Below are 18,529 nucleotides of genomic sequence, written 5' to 3'. Positions count from 1 at the left end.
CCAAATTGCTCACTTCACTGGAACTGGCATGAACTTTTCAACTTCCTGCTGTCAAATTTACACAGGCTTTACAAATCAGGCTGTGGAGAATATATCTCTATTAATTTGAAGTCACCTTTTCCTGTACCAACTGACAGGTAAAATATGTTTAAGGCAAAGGTCTTAAGGTCTTAAAAGTTTCCTCTACAGTGGACAATGATCTAATGAGTTTTGCAAAAGTGGCCAATTGTTAGGTAATAATGTGAATCATTAAAATACAAACATGCCATTGTACAACTTATTATGCGACTATATGTGTTTGTTCTGTTTTGTGTGAAATAGAGATTCAGAGGGGAGTTTTGTGGCAGATTTAAAAAAGACACTTAGAGGTTCTGATTCTGATACCCAGAAGGAAATGCAAAAAAAGAGAAAACAATCTCAATACCTCTGAGATAAGTATTTGTGATTCTAAACATGACTTATAAGATTTTTCTGAGGAATAGGGGATTTGTGGATACTCCACTGAAGTATTTTTCATCTCCTGCCTTCGATAGTGAAGCTTCCAGAATGACATTAACCTTGTATTATACTGTATCTTTGCCAAACAGTTCAAAGCAGCAGGTGGATCAAAAAAAATAGGCCGGCTTTTTAATATATCACGCTGTTTCCCATTTGATTGTTATCTATCCAGGGAGAGTCACTTGGAGGTAAAACCTTGAAGGAATCAACCTCCAGAAACATGACCTCTGGACTGTATCCCAGCCCTCTTCTGTTGCTGCTCTGTCTCCTCCACGTCTCTGGGGAGACCTGTCCATCCATGTGCCTTTGTATATCTGATACAGTGAGCTGTAGCTCCAGCGGTCTGGCCAAACTACCTCAGTCGCTGCCCTCTTTCTCCATCACCCTGGATCTCAGCCACAACCATCTATCCTGGCTTGGTCCAGGCAGTTTCAGCATCATGCCCAGCCTGGAGAACCTCAGAATGGCTCACAATCAGCTCAGTGTCCTGGGCCATGGGGTGTTTCAAAACGCCTCTGGTCTCAGGCACCTTGACCTGTCCTCAAACAGGCTGCATGTGGTGGAGCAGCACTATTTCCAGGGGCTGTGGAGGCTGGAGGAGCTCCTTCTCTTCAATAATAAGATCACTCAAGTAGAGGTGAACACATTGAGTGGCCTGAGCAGCTTAAAAAAGGCCTACTTCAGCTTAAACCAGATCACCCACTTCCCATTCTTTTCTATCCAAGACCACAGTCATCCTTTCCTGACCATGCTGGACCTCTCATCCAACCGAATGAGTAATCTGGCCTGGGAGGATGTAAAAGCTTTGCCTCGGCTGGTGCAGCGGGGACTGTATCTCCACAACAACACTCTGATCTGTGACTGCTCTATGTACAGTGTGTTCTGGCACTGGGATCTGCGGGGTTATGACTCCATGACGAACTTTGCAGATGAGCACACCTGCTCCATTTACGGGGATCAACGTGCGTCAATACGGTTCTTGCAACACAACCGCTTCTTCAACAACTGTACTGTGGAAAAAGCAGTCTCTGAGCCTGTGACTGTTCTCCTCTCCAGTGTTTTGGTCACAGATGGAGACAGAGTACGTCTTGACTGCCAAACATCCCTGAGTAAAGACAGTGCAGACCTCTCATTTACATGGCTCTCCCCGAGTAAGGGGTATATCACCATGACAAGCATAAATGACACACTAATTAGCCTGTTTCCTAATGGTACCTTGGAGATCCAAGCAGCCAAGGTCAATGACTCAGGTCGGTACGTTTGCACAGCTGTGAATATTAAACACTCGCTGAATGCAACCCGTGAGGTGAACGTGACGGTGCTGCGACCTGTGGGAGAGCCATTCAACACTGGCTACACAACACTGCTGGGCTGTGTGGTGAGCATGATCTTCATCCTCATATACCTCTACCTGACTCCATGTCGCTGCAGCTGCTGTAAGCAGCCCAAACCTCTAGCTGTTCCCGTTGCAACCTATGACCAGAGCACACTAAAATCAGCCGTCTCCCCGTCCATAGGAGACCATCGCAAAATCCAAACTAATAAGCATGTTGCATTCATGGAGCCCATGATAAGTGAAGAAGGAACAGAATGGACACCAGAAAGCTGAATGCTTGAAGGTGTAGAGAGAAGACTATGAGATGATACTCAGGAATAGCATGGAGATGTTATTAGAAGACAGCATTAAGCTGTTGTAGCACCCTCTTAGGCTACTTCCATACCCTTCTCTTCTCATTTAGAAAATACTGCTTGCTGTATTTTTGTCAAAAACTCCAGGGAGACCATTTTTAAACTGGATGGGCAGAAACTGAGACCTTTGGAAACTATGCAGAGTCAACTGCATTCACTTCCTGATTCCTGATTGGTTCTTATCAGCAACCAACTCAACTATCATCTGAGAGTGAAAAGCTCTGCGAAGACAAGAAATCAAAGTACGAGACTGTACCTAAAAAGGTACAAATGCTTTGTCGCTCAAGTTGTACCTTATCAGGTTACAAGCACTGTACCTTTAAAAATTGTACCTGCTTGTTTGAACCTCTAAAGAAACATTTCTGCACCCCTAGTGACAGAAATGTACCTGTACACACTGAGTAAGGTAAAGTACTTGATACTGGTACTGATAGGGTAAACTGGAGCGACAGCATTTGTTCCTCTCGTACTTTGATTTGGTTTCACCTTGTTGTTGGTCTCATAAAAGAAATCTCTTCCCTGTTTTATTTAACCTATGTTAATTCTCATTAGAATCAATCTTAGAAACTATTCAAACGAAAATCTGCTTCCTGTTTACACTGGTGGTCACTTTGCGACTTTTGCATCTGACATGGAGCTGAAATTGTTGTCCAGATGCATGTTTTTTTTGTTTTTTTAAATCGTTTGTTATTAAATGAAAACAGTAGTATGAATGTAGCTATAGAGTATAGGAGGAACTGAGGTCTATCTAATTTTGAGGAGCAGTTTGCACTGATACACAAGGGTAGTTAAGTTAAACCGTTTCATTGCTTTGCCTCAATAACTGAACACTCACAGTTCTGCCAAAATACATTGATATGAAACAATATAGCAGCTTTTTAAAAAATAACAAAAATAAATGTTGAATGTGCTTTTCCTTCATTGCGCACCCTTGATTTTGATGCCAACTCAACTCAAAGTATGTGGGATCTAAAAGTTGAGTTTTGTGTTATTTTTAGTATTAATGTCTATTTCACACTAAATTTAATGGGTCTACTATATTTTGTCAGTGCTTGGTCTGTCCTGTGCTGTTCCCCTAATGCACTGAATGAAGTGTGATGACATTAATGTTAAAAACAACAGCAAAAAGGAGCTCAGTGACATCAGTCCCTCTTTCCATTGCTGCGAATAACAAATGACACACTATCGAGAGGGCTGTCACAAGTTGTAAAAAGTCAGGATCACTACAAACGTTGAAGGCTAGGTGAGGACAAACAAAATCAGCGTCTTCACTCGAGTGCTGCATTCCAGCAAAAGCCAATAAATCCTGTATATATTGCAGAATCGTCCAACCGCAGGGAGTGAATTTTGATTACACACATTCCTACAATCATAACGTGTAAAGGATCTCCATTCAAGGGAAAGGATTCAAATGTTATTTGATTTTTCAAGACAGCATATTTTGCATATTCAGTTACTGATGCAAGTAATAAAATTGTCAAATGGCCAACTTTTCTACACCTCCTCCTCTGAATGTATCGAGGCAAACCGCTTATTGTCCCAAGACGCTGGCTTCCCTGTTCCTCCTTTAGGTTAAAGCTGAGGGGCAAAAGAAAAAAAGAAAAAAAGAAAAAAAAAAGCAATATCTCCTGTTCCAACTCTGCTCTTTCTCTGTCATCTGGCTTTGTGGCTGAAATGAGAGTTTCAACTTTTTATTACCCCCAGTGTACTGACACTGTGTAAATCAGGGGAGGGCCATTATCAGCTCTAAAATCAGCTAATAACTTCTCTGTGTGCTCAGGTAATGATGGAGGGGAGGTGTATTCCTCATGGGACGAGAGAATGAATCTGGCTCATTTTTCACAAAAAGTCATTAAAAAGGATTAAACAATCCCCACAAAACTTCAAGTTTATGACTGCAATGGAGCAGAAGAAGTCTATTTACCTTTGATGTCTTAAGGTTGCTCCTTAATTAGCTGCACTGTATCAGCTGAAGGTAACTTTGAATATACAAACTATCTCAGCTTCGACATGAAGAAACTGCTTTTTCAACACCTGGAAACTTTTGCTCCCTTATTTCCCAATAAAGGTATTCAGTCCCTCTAAGTCACTCGCCTGCTCTTCTGATGTCGTATTGGTTTTGAGGGAAATTAAATTTTTCTGAGCAAATCTATCCAGTTATCGTCTGAAAAGAGAAATTGAGACGCAGCAAGAAAAGCAGTGGGTGTTTATGTACAAAAGCTGTGGTTTTCAGTGAACATTTAACATTCTTATCTCGCAGGAAACAGAGTTGCATCCTGCAGTGATCCATCATAAACACACATTTCTCATACAAAACCTGTTGCATTAATCTGGCAGTGAAAAACAATGAGGCTTTATCGCGGAGCGGCTTATTCGGCAAATAGCGAGGTACAGAAATCAGGAGTGTCAACAAAGTGAAAACAAACAGCAGTCGGATTGCTCTTCAAAGACAGCATCTCTTTGATCAAATACAGCACTTTGAACACTGGGGAACAACTACAAGCACAGAATTTGAACTGAAGTGACAAATACTTCAACTAGCTCTGACACGAACCCCCTGGAGGGCCTGATTCTGTACTGATTTATCCAGGTTCAAGTCTTGGGAGGAGGAACACTCCACTGTTGTTGTGTTGTAATTGATCATTATTACTATTGTTTTCATGACAAATCATATTGTAGTTGTCATGAAATATTCCATTGATGTGCATGCGTTACATACACAACAACTCAACTTATTTATTTATCATGATCTGCCATTTTAAGCTTTTCTGAAAACTGCCATTTTTGAATACTGGTCCAACTCATTTTCACTATTGATTAATCTGGTTTCTCTGTCAATCAAATCCACAAACACAGTTTTGTCTGTAAAAATGTCTTAAAATGGTGAAAAATTTCGACCAATTTTTTTCCCAAAACTTCCAAATGACGACATCCTTAAATTTCTCCTTTTTGTCACAAACCAAAGACACTCAAGTCGTCTTCACACCTAATAGTCTCAGCTAGACTCGGTACGACTGGGGACTCAGTTCTATTGGGGGTTGCAACATCAGCCGGTCCGAGTTTGCTTCCACAATTTCACACTTTAGTGAAATGAACCAAACCTTTTGAATAACGTATTCCCCTCCTCACCTGCTGCATCAAGAATTACTGAAGGAGAAGACAAGACAACAGTGAACAAGAAAACTCACTCATTGTTGGTAATGCAGGTGTTTCCTCCACACCAGTCCTAAACATGGAGCTGCATCATATCCTATGGTTTTATGTGATGTAGTCCACTTCCTGCATTAGGTTCACTTGAAGGGAACCGAGACCTATGTTTGAGCAAATGAAGTAGGATTTGAATTAGAAGGGCTGGTGTGAATACGACTTCAGTTTACTGTCATGGTGAACCAAAGAAGCCAGATTAATACTCACCCCATCAATTTGCATGAACATGATCTGGGGACAACTTGAGCTTCATTAAAATCCAGTGACATGGGGACAAACAGTCGAATATAGAGTGCACAATTACTGAAATATGCACCATGTGTGTTATTTGGTCTTAACAGAATCAAACAGGGTTTGTGGAGCCTGAAAGCTTTAAATTTAGGATCAACAGTGATATCTTACATTGTGTAACCATGCTTCACATGCTAAAAAACAGATAAAAATGTGCCAAAGAAGGACTTGCATGTGCTGTCAAGAAACGACACAACTGTGTGGGATGAGAACATTCATTTGACAACATGAAAGACCAGAGAGCATATGGGCGGATGCGGATAAAGGGATTTTTAAATCTTGATGAGACAAACAGTGAGCTCACAAGAAACAAATCGATTCCACAAAGTCCAAGAATCCATAATGTTTTGAGACTGTAGTTTAATCTTAATGCACACAGTTGCAGAGACTGAGGATTGCACTGAGATCGAGTGAGATTAGATGTAATCCTTCATATAATGTCACAGAGAAGTTGCCAGTAACCACAGTTTTAAGCAACGTCTGACATTTGAGGAGTGGCCTTTAATGATTTCTTAATCCTTAATTAAAACTTGGCTCATTCCAACCTCAAGCAGAATAATCATAGCTGTGCAACCTGAATGTAAAGTCACAGACGTAAAAAAAGGGGGAAATGTTCTATGAAAAGGGCAACTGTGCATGAGAGTGGCACAGACGAGATTGTCATCGCTGTGGACTCTGGAGGATTAACAAAATCCGACAAAGAGAGCTCTGTACTGTTAAATCATGCTATTACGTCATCTTATTATTCAAGTTTTTGAATGTTTTTTTTAATAGTATTTCAGTTCCTGAATGCAAGTTATGTAACACCCATGTGATGTAAGCGCTCATATCAGGGTCTGTCATGACCTGATGTCTTTCAGAGACATTACATGATGTGACTAGTTTTAGGAGATTACCGTGAGGATAAAAAGCAGTTGCTTTGTCAGTTTTTGTATATATTTTTTAAAACCGTTTAATCTGGTTCCATTCCCTGACACAGCTGGGTTGGGATTTATTGTTTCTGATATGAGTGAACACAATGATGTGAGCATTTCATGAAAGGAAATATCCGCAGGAGACATTGGTTAGATAAGGACACTCCTGAGCTAGGATTCAATCTCAGTAAAGGCAGCGCGTCACTTAAGATGAGTGCAGTTAGTTTCCTGCTCGAGCATTTTATTCTAACCTTCTGACATAATGGGAGGCCTCGGCTGTGCATTTTAAAAAAAGACAAGAGGCATAAATGATGACCTGTGCTCCATCAAACTGATAAACATATCCCTGCTCATATGAAACATCATGCTCACCATGTACTTGCATCTTTAAGTGTCAAATTACTGTACACTGTCTGATAATCAGTGCAGAAATCTCTACACTAATGATCCGGCCATCTGACCATCGAGGAAGAAACAAATTGCAATTGGAAAAGAATGCAGCCTTCACATGAGCTGATATGCCGCGAAGGAGCCACTATTCGTGGGACTGACAGGAAATGCGATAATCGATATAGTTCAGGAAATCCAAAACGATCCGGTTTTATTTATAAAGCACTTTTCAAAACAGTATGCCATACAGTAACAATAAAATCCATAACAGATAATAAAACAAATGAAGACATAAAACACATAAAAGACAATAAAACAAGTAAAAAGTATTAAAAAAAAAAAAACAATAAGACGACAATAAAATAAGCAACATAAAAGCAGCAGCTCATACTGCATTAAAAGCCAAGGAAACGAGGTGCATTTTAAGAAGAGCTTTAAACACAGGAAAGTGAAGAGGTCGACTTGTTCGAGAAGGAACTCGATCAATAGATTGGGAGACACGACTGCAAAGGCCTGACAAACTCCCAGCTTCAACCTTGTTTCTAAGACAACCAGGAGCATCTGATCAGCTGACCTGAGACGCCACAGACTGAAGAAGGTTGGAGAGGCAGTGTGGAGTGACAACACTGAGGGGTTTAAAGGTCCCAGTGTGTAACATTTAGGAGGGTTTGTAGGCAGATATTGAATGTACTACACACACATGTATGCTTGTTAAAAAGTGTATATTAGTTTAAAACAAAAATTGTTTGGTTTTTGTAGCCATAGAATAAGCTTATGTATTATAAGCAGGAGCCTGTGTTTTGTATTTTGAAGCAGTGACAATGAACTAAACATTTGCAAACTGAACAAATAATATATTAAATAGGGCTGAAACCAAAGATTATTTTCATAATCAATTAATCTGTCGATTATTGTCTCAATTTATCGAGTATTTGGTTGGCAATGACAGAAAATCTTGAAAAATGATCATGTTCTCGAATGTCTTGTTTTGTCCACAAACCAAAATGATTTAGTTTTAATTGATTATTTGTTATATGGAGCCAAGAAACCAGAAAATATTCACATTTAAGAAAGTGAAAAATCAAAAACCCTAATAATAATGAAAAAAATAATACTCAAACCAATGAATTGATTAATATAAAATTAATACAAAATAGTTGACAATTAATTTAGTAATCGATTAATCAACTAATTGTTTCAACCCTAATGTTAAAGTATATACGAGATCCCACACGTTGGTTGAAATCAAATTCAAGGAGTTTCCAGGGACTGAATGTGCTGACAGCTTAAGATGTGAAGGCAACTCGTAAGAGCCGCTTCTCCCATGACGTCCACTTTTATTGATTTGCAGCACACTCTGCATTTAGCCCAAGTACTTGTCCTTGGGATCTCGGGCAAGCCAGTTCACAACACCACTAGTAACTACGACTTGACGTCTGTTCTGCGCAGGCCTTGTCTAAATACATCAGGCAAATGCAGGGCATTAACAAACAAGGGAGACATTTAACTAAACATCATCTTAACTTCTTTCATGCACACAATTCAAGCACTTTCAATGACCCACGTCAATTTAGGGCAATTTTGTCCCGTGGGAACCCTGATCTATGTATGGGAACGTCATTAGCTGAGAAACAACTCAATGTTTTCCTTGACGACTGTAGTTCCCTGACATGCTGCACCGTCTGTTTCAAACTGCAGTCTCTCTAATTCTTTCACTCTGGGCCTTTACACATGAATAAAATGACATTATAATTATTCTGTATGCACAGGTGGCCAATAGAGAGAGGGCAGACATGGCCAAATGTGCTCACGGTCGTGAGTTCCAGTTAAAAGCTGGGCATATAGCATTTTTGGAGGGGATGCCTGACTAGCCCTAAAAATAGCATTGCAGTGGTCCAAACAAGTTGTAATGAAAGCATGGGTCACCTTTAAGAAGCCATGCCTCGACAAAACAGATTTAATCCTTGGTAATTGCCTAAAAATGGGAAAAAAAAACAGGATTTCACAACAGAGCTAATTAGTAAATCAATCATAGGTACCACTGGAACTGAACTCGATTTTCCTTTTTCATTAAAATTCTGAATATGTGATCTACTCTTTGACGTCAACATACACATATATAATCATCATGATTATACAGTATATCATATACACTAGTGTACACTGTTGCAATATCCTGCCTTCAACTTTTGTTCACATCACTCTTCTTCCTGTGATAAGTGTCAGATCTATGAGTCATAAAGACGTGCCCAAGGTGAGTAAGATTTGCAGGGACATCTGTTTGAGTGCCATATTTTTTAAATCAATACTCACACGTCATAGAAGTGTTATAGTGAAAAACATTGCAAACAAAGGTATCAATGCCATTAAGACAGTGTGCAGGATTTGTTTGCTGTTGAAACTAAAATCTTGACATTTGGCTCCAGCATGTCAATAATTCATGCTCAGAAGTCAGGACAACAACATATTGGTGTATCAATATTGTTTCACACCCGTAGCTTTACTATAATACCATGGTAAAGATGCTTGAATGCCGTTTCTCAGAAGTAATTGCGGCTCATCATCAACACAATCCATGATTCTATTAAAGACCATTGATCAGCCTCATATTGTAACCCAGCTGAAAATAACACTGACTCTGGCATACTGTTCATGTGCAATTTCACTGATAAGGTTAAATCCATTAAAGCCTCTATCATCAACAGAGCCAATTATTCTGGTGTCTCTATATCCACGGCAAGATAGTGTTATCTACTTTTAACCTGTTGCTTTATTAGAATTTTTTAGAGACAGTACATTTACCTGACATTTTGATTCAAATGGCGTGTTTCCACTAGCGTACTGTAGTACGTGATACCAGGTACAAGTGCGCTTTCAAACCTATAGTTCGATTGCTTTGTTCTGCACCAGTCAGAAAAATGTTACAATGTAGCAAACTTTCATATATGCATAGTTCGAAACTAACCAAAATAGACCGCGAAGACCATTGGCACCGGAACCAGACTAACCGCCGCGGAACGTAAGCGCTGTGGTCACCGGAGATGATTCAGCTGGCTCGCTGAATATGGTTGTTCCACGGCACGATGGAAATTCTGGGTAATCCCGTATCTCATCTCATACCCATAATGAATTAAACTAAACCGTTTCGTCCCATTTGGTGTGGTTGCTTTCACACAAGAGGAACCATACCAAAGTAGGGTAGATAAAGCGGTCCGACCGGTTGATTTGGTGCACATATACATTCACACCTACGCAAACAAACTGGACCAAGGGACCAAACACGTTTAGTGCGCACCAAATGCTGTAGGTGTGAAAGCACCCTTAGTACCTACTCAGGCGAGGTACACGGAAGAAGAAGAAGACAACAGCGGTAAATACATGACAAAACCCTAGACTGGCTGAATCCATGCTCTGTCAACTTTTATAATTAAATATTTTGAAGTTACTGGATGGTAGAAAGGCCATAAAAAGATGTTTTGGTAACCAGAAACTTGCTAATTCATTCATTTGATTTGGCAGTTATTTACACCTTCTGCCCTTTCTGACACAACCCTGCCATTCATCTAGGATTGGGACAAGCACTAGGAGTACACTGGATGTGGAGTCAATTTAGATTAAAAATGAGATTGGTCCAGTATACATACAAGGAAATGTGGAACTTGACTCAGCCATCAATCATCCTGTTTCCTCCAAATAACCATAAACACTTAAAAGGATTCTAAAAGGATAACTATGTGATGCTTGAAAAGACGCCGCCCCATCTCTGATGCAAACCACTCCATCAGGCTTCAATTAAAGCATGCACTAGCCTTTTCACATTCAGTGTTTGTTACCAAGTTGGGCTCAGCTCCCAGGGATTCGAAAATCATCTGATCCAAGAATCTTATTACAGTGAAAGGGGAGTTTCACTCTAAATAGCAAGTTGAATTGCTTTCACCGGTGGATGGCTGCCTTGACTGTCAACAAGAGCTATTACTGAGCTGTCAAAACAGTCATCAGGAAGGGGGGGTAGGGTGAAGGCATCCAGCTGTGTCAGATGCATACACATCTTTCACATGCTGTGACACCTCACATACACGCACGCTCAATGGAGGTCCAATGTCATACCATTGACTCAAACCCTTATTTCATTCTAATTGGACATGTGCTTGAGAAACACACGCAGCAGTATCCATTTCAGAACAGGCCAACACAGCAAATACTACACTGTAGTACCCTCTTCTTTCTTTTTTTTGGAAGCTACGCTGGTTGCTTCCCAAAAAAGATTTAAATAAATGCTACACTGGTGCACGAGAGACAGCAGGCTGTTTATCATAGCTCTCCCCCGAATGTGAACACATGCAGGTCTATGCTCTGTATTTTCCAAAGCAGCTGGATGTCCAACGCGATTCGGGTCTCCGTCAGATCACTGCGGGGAACGATGCACACGAACGCCTCATTAATCAAATGTGTAGATCACGTTTTATTGCAAACAAACAGATGAGCACATGCGGTGATGCTCATTAGATCTCGGTGCAGCCTCGCGGTACTCTCTACATCTCTTTGGGGCCATTTTGTGCTTGAGTAAATAGAATTGTAGTGGAATATTAGAGAGGAGATTTGATAAACACAATGACATGTTGTATTTCTCTGTTTCTCATGAGCACATATCCTCCTGGCTTTTTATTCTCCCGCCCTGTTCAGCTCATGTCATTTCTTCCACTGCTTTATTGTATTATGTTGTAATGGTACTGCCCTTGTTATTATCTGTCACACCTGTCCTCTAAAAACAAAACAATAAACTCTGATGAAATATGGTTGTTTTATTTCCATTAAAAGACCTTTACTGTCAGAGACAGTATGGGGTCCCTATCTACAGTGGCTCATAGTGTCAGAGATACTCAATAATGTGCTTTATTGTACTATTTTTCAGCTGTACCTGTGACATGGCTTGAGGGATGGCAATGTCAGCCTTTCTTTTAGTACCAGTTTGGTTCAGATTGAAATATCTCAACAACTGTTCCATAAAAAATGTTGTAAATTTGCAGAGGGACGAAACCTACTAATGTATGTGATCCGAGGGCTGGCCAATAAAACAAGAATACAGTCTTCTGTATCAAAAATGTGGCAAGAAATGTTTGAATGTATATGTTCATGGGATGAAAAAAAACATTTAAGTACAACACAGACAATTTGTTTTGTCTTATCCTGTGCCCATAAACAGGTTACAACCCATACTCATTTTGACTCTGAAGCAAAACATCAGTCTTTGACTACATAAATATTTAAATACGCCTTAGAGTGTGTCATTTATTTGTTCTTTAGATAGGGGCTTTATGGAGGCTGCCATCTTGTCCTACCATGTTTCTACAACTGCCCAAACAAACAAACCAGCTAGAGCAAGTATATATACATTTGGAAGAAGAGGCTTACTATGCAAACAAGGAAGAATGACATCCGTTCTGGTATAAAAAGGCCACCGAAGTTCCCTGGTGTGCACTAATTCTTAAAGTGGTATAACTTATAAGTTGCAGGCTCCCCCTTGTGGCACTTGAACAGTAATAATTAGGACAGTAGTAGTAGCCTCACGCTGATTGAGATAGAGTCCAGAAGTCCTACTTCCAATTAGACCAATGATCTGGATGACGTGCAGTTTTCTATGAGCGATGACATCTAATGAGCAAGTCACTCAAAATAGAAGCAACAGCCAAATCAAAGGACAGCTGCTCTTTGGTGGCTGCCATTTTAGATGCATACAAATTCTGCGAAACATACTCTCTGTCTATCTTCGCGATAAGCCAACCTCTTATGCACCAGGGGGGAAAACCCACCTTGGTTTGGTTCCATTTTTTAGGGGATTCTGAAGCCAAAATGACATCCTTGCCAGAGGTGTGCACTAAAGCAAATAAGCTGGCAGACTGTTCTAGGTTCACCCAGTCTAGTGTTTTAGGGAGCTAGTGACAGCATTCACCCATGTAATATTTGAATGGTTCCCTCTATTCACAATTACCCTGATCATGTAAATCTACCATGATCAACTTACTGCGGTGCACAATAAAACTGCAAATCATCTGATCCCCAAACATGAACTTTTTTTGGTCATATGATCCAGCCAGATGTGATCCCCTGATTTTTGTTTTATTTTACTAAGCACCATCATGAAGGATAGATTGATTTGATTAACTGCAATGACAATATGCAAATACATCTCAGTGTTCATACATGTATACTCAATTTCCGTCCCTTTTACGCCTGTCCATGTTATCTCCATCACTACTATCACACATACAGTACCTCCATGTGTCTTTTGAGCTAGTATGGACATTTATGCAATACTTCCTCTATTGCTGAGCACCAAATTGCAGGCATCAACAAACATGGCGACCATTGAAGAGGTTATTTCATTATGCTTGATTCAAAAGCGGATTTCGTGGAGGTGGAATGTAAGACCACAGGGAGTGAGAGATCGATGATGAGCGACAGTTTTTAATATTTCTGTTTGTTTGTCCACCGTGAATTTTGATAACTTGCTTAAACCACAGCCTGCCAGTGAGTGAAGCTGAGTGCCTGGCTGCAGGGATAAACCAGCAAGCTCTGGCAACTTGTTTTAAATTGGGCACTGCAACTGTAGCGTGCTTCTTCGTCAATTTACTGACTGATTGGACTATTGGCCCCACAATTTCCTGCGGCATTGCTCCGTTCCGGAACGAAATGAACGCAAAGTACGGACAGAAGGCTCCATCCGTCTCTTACGTTTGAGTATAAATGAGCCTTTAGAGTGAGCTGCTTTCAACTGGAAGGTTGTGGGGTTGATTCCCAGCTCTGCTTGTCTACATGCCGATGTGTTCTTGGGCAAGAGACTTAACCCCATGTTGCTCCTGATGGCTGATAGAAAATGAACGGCACATAGATGCATAACAAACTGTAGTGTAAAACAGCTTTGAGGGACTAGTTTATAAAATATAGACCATTTACATATGTATATGTAAATGGTCTATGACTAGTTTCAGCTACAAAACATACTAGTGTTGAACACTACTAAACCAGCTTTATTTTTGCTCTATCATTGTAAGCACATTACTATACGGGCAAAACTCTATGCTATTTTTCATGCAAATGCCACTGCCATTGTTTTAAGGTATGCTGCTGGAGATTTATTTAAGGAACATTAATTCTCTGTTCAAGCCTCATCCAGAGGTAATGTTGCCTAAAAAACAAAGACAAATAACAGTGGAAACTGGGGGAGTTCCATAACACATGCTGGTGGGGCAGGTAACAAGAGAAGTGATACTCAGTTGCAGAGCTGTGTTTCATTCTGGCCTAAAGCCCCGTATCCTGCTGAGGCACCTCTAAACACCTAACAAAATAGATAAATAAATAAACACAGAGAATTCATTGCACAGCTCACTGATCCAATTTGAATCTTTGAATTTCTGCACAAAAGCGAATATATTTTTGCCCCATAGACCATGTATTAAAAATGGATTTAGTCTTCTGAGTCCCGTCTGAAGCCATACTGGAAATTAGACTATATTAAATAGCCACCATGAGGCAACTCCACTGGCTCCACTGACTTCACCCAAGATTTAACATCAGTAAACATTTCCCTGAGGAGTCAGTAGGCTTAATCACTAGTTTCAGCTCTTCTTCAATTGAACATGATGTCACTTTGGTAAATTATGCTCACATACGAGAGAACACCAGTGTGACTGACAGCTGGTGTTGTCCAATAGCAGCCTGGCTGCAGGTGATGCCTGCAAAACGTCAAAATACTGCCGACCAAATTGCGTTCATATTATGTGTCGTGTATGACTTCACGACTAATACTTCCCCTACATGCCCACATTCAAATGATTTTCAAATGATTTTAATAGATGGCATTAAAATGACAATGTGGAGAATTATAAAGATCTATTATTTAAGCTCAAGGAATGTGCTCTGTACTCATCTTAAGTATTTATGTAAAATGGCGGTGTATTTTATATTACCTTATACTTCTTTTGTGGGATTTGTGGGGGGAAAATTGGATTATATATCTAAAACTACTCACGTGCATTTAAAAAATTATACAAGTACAACTTTACGAAGAATTTCTTTAATATTATGGCACCTGTGACATTATTTAGTTATGTTACAGTAGTTTTCCTACATACTTGACTTTTTTATCCCTCAGTGGGATGAAGAAGGGCACTTTTTTAGTACATAGGACAAGATAGTTAATGTCCCTTGAAGGTTCTCCACACTCAGATGCAGTTTGCCAACCATTAGAGAGTGACAGGGACCACCAATGAATGTTAACACCCACCAATAAAACATTCGGCACACATAAGAGGAGAAATCAAAATATTTGACCTGGCCTGTTTTTTTATATTTGAATAAGAGCATAATCTCGATTTTTGATCCACGTAAATCTGTCAGTTGGCTATAAGGACTTATACTAGAATACTAGAATATACTAAACCTCAATGTGCAATAAATGCACTGTATATACAGTATATTCTTATGGTTACATTTTATATATAGTTTAATATAGTATAGTTTAATATTTATGTGATATTCATGTGGCTACAAGTGAATCGGTGAATGGCAAAACTGTAGTGTAGAGCAGCTTTGACTAGAAAAAGCACTTTATAAATACAGATCATTTACCATTGAGAGTCAGATTTTTGTTGTCATTTTGTTCATTTGTAATGTGTAGTTTTGAATCATGTTAAAAATCTAAATAGGTTATCAGTCTAGTTGCTAATTTGATTGTGTATTTTATGAATTAAAATAAAGTTGACCAAATTGTCAGGACACATCATCAGCAGTGAACCCCAGGATCCTCATCTGATGAAACACCCCACCAGGATTGATATAGCCTTGAGCTGTGTCCCTGAGCCAAGTGGGTGGTTTTATAGTTTCACCTTAATAAAATGTAAAATTGGTTGGTTTTTATGTACCTAAAATCAAAGGGAGATTTTAAAGTTTGACTTACCACCTTACCAGCACACACCACACAAGTCAGGACTGGAGACTGTCTGTCTTGGTCCAGACTCCATAGCCAGAGGCAGAGCCCTGTGTTCCATACACCACACAACAATAAATTAAAAATACTGCATTGTTATTAACATTTCTCATTTCTCATCAAAATGTACTTGCAATATCAAATGTACTGGTCAGTATTGATGACATTATTCAATTTTTAGATACTGAATAACCAAATCAATAGTCTGGTCAATAGATTTAGGGAGGACAGTCTAGCTTTTAAATACCCTAAGAAGCATACGCAGCATAAGAAGCATATAGAAAAAGAAGGCCTCCATATGATGGCTACACAAATAAGTGCTACTGCTACTGAAAAGCAAAATACATTATTTTAACTCTGAACGGTCAAAAGACTCCAAGTTTGTGTCAATTTCACCTTTCCCTGCACAAACATGTACCAGAGTTCCTTGGCAACAAAAAACAACTCGATGCAGCGAGGAAAGAGCAGAAATATTGCAGATAGACATTCAGCTCTGCATTTACTTGATATGGTGCAGCTTTACTTATTTCTTACATTAATGTTTAATTTTCACTGACTGAAAAGCGTAAAGTTCTAGCACTATTTTCCCCCAAACATTTTAAGACCAGAAATGTCCAGACTAGGCACTATGCAAGGTATTGTTCTCAGATCTCAATTGTCAGTTTTCTAAACTGATATTTTGTTGAGAATAAATGCAAATGCTGTAAACAAACTACAACTTTTTCCTGTTCTATTATACATACATCATGAAATATCGTAAATTAAACTGTCTTACAATTAACAGAGTATCTCATTCACTGTATCACCATGCCATCATTATCATGGACAAACTGGTATCCTCTTAGGTGCTATGGGAATGGTCACCCTAGTTGTCAAGTTTCGAAACTTTGCTTTTCAAGTTTTACGTTTTGAAGAAATATCAAATAGTTTACCTTCTTTTGGGCCACAGCAGTGTGGTGGAGGTACAGGCTACTCCATTTAACACTCCAAGCTAATTCAAAGCTAATGTGTTGAACATTTTTTTAACATGCACATTTATATGTGCATGTTAAAATATATATATGTGCACGGTGGTTCCCCTTAACAGCATTTAAGCCTTTTGGTAAGCTAAACGCTAGTTTGGCTGCTACTTGCTAATGCTGCTAGCTGGATAACGCGGGGTCGTACCTATGTTCCCCGTTTTCCCAAAAAAGGTCCTATGTTCCCCACTTTGTATGTGACAGGGGAACATGGGACCCTTTTTTTTAAAAAAAAAAGGGTAGGGTTAGGGGAACATAGGACCCGGGAAACATAGGACCCTTTCTCTAACCCTAACGGGTAGGGAACATAGATACGCCCCGATAACGCAGTGGAAGACGGATGTCAGTGGAAAACGTCACGAAACTAAAAACAGTGAATATTAGACTTACATTCGATACATGGCTCCGTGACACTTGGATGTGAGGACATACATGGACCAGCGATGCAGTTGAGCATTTGAGCGTTTTAGCCAATGTAGTTCAATTTAAATCTCGTAAACACCACCATGTGACTACCTCAGGTGCTAGTTACAGGATCTGTTGTAAGCCGAACAATGCTGAAATGTAGATAAGTTAAAAAGAGTTAAAAATCCTAAAAACGTGGGTTAATCTCCAACGATTACCAGGGCTAAAATCTCAATATTTAACAGAGGAGTCTGGTGTATTTAGCGACAAGCATCATAAACTCTGCGCTGTATTTCAGTCCAGTGACTGTGTCAGACGGAGTCTGTGCTCCGGTCATGGGTTTTAATTAACAGATTCTAGTGATTCAGTTACACTGAAAACAACTGCTTTACAATTCACTAGTCACTCTGTATATGTGGTGGGAAGAATTCCATTAGTAAATGTAGTCAAGTTATGAAGCTTTCCTTGAACAAAAACATTCTTTCTTAGTAAGGCTCTTCCAAACTAATATGGGATTGTGTGATCTGTCTTAAGCCAAAATTGTTTTAATGGATTGAAAAAAAAAACATGTTTTGTCATAGTTTCACCATGGCAGCACTGCTTATCTGGAATGAGACACTGGAGATAATAATAAATAAAAAGGCGGTTTACTAAATCGGTGGGAAATGGCGCCATCTGGTGTTTCTCTTCAGCAACCTCCATTGAGCTAATGCAGCAATACAATAAACCCACACAGGGAGGACATTGACATTCCTAATGATTCTTTCAATAGTGGTACAGTTGCAGGAGCAGTGGCACTCAGCAGGGAGTCTCAAATGGTTTCAAATGCCGCAGTCTCTCCCTCTGAACTGCTCTCAGCACATTGTTTACACTGCGGTAGAAAATAGATTTCAATGATTTCTAGCAGAGCACCGTGCCTTGTGTCACAGAGAGAAAATTAATTTTTCCCACACTTTTTAATTGCTTGCCTGCTTCTCGAAACATGCACTACAAATGTTATGCACAGTTTCTCAAAGAAATCTGATCAAGTGAATAATATTCTAAAAAAAAAAAAATGTTTCCCACATTAGCCAACTTCATGTGGATCGTGAAGGAAGATAAGGTAGGAGTAACAGGACAGGGAAGAAAGG

General features: G+C 39.6%; 1 protein-coding gene across 1 annotated transcript; it reads left to right on the top strand.

The window, feature by feature from the left end:
• Nucleotides 1–718: 718 nt before the first annotated feature.
• On the top strand, nucleotides 719–2,107 carry LOC310931680 (amphoterin-induced protein 3-like; the record flags this gene model as incomplete). The annotated part of the gene is made up of 1 exon (XM_083894910.1): nucleotides 719–2,107. One exon carries the CDS (start codon nucleotides 719–721, stop codon nucleotides 2,105–2,107), a length of 1,389 nt encoding a protein of 462 aa, XP_083751036.1.
• Nucleotides 2,108–18,529: the final 16,422 nt, after the last annotated feature.

Source organism: Microchirus variegatus (genome assembly GCF_963457635.1).
Source record: "Microchirus variegatus genome assembly, chromosome: 9".
NCBI lineage: Eukaryota > Metazoa > Chordata > Actinopteri > Pleuronectiformes > Soleidae > Microchirus > Microchirus variegatus.
The sequence above is the reverse complement of the archived record's forward strand: the minus strand, read 5'-3'. Positions and strand labels throughout refer to the sequence as shown.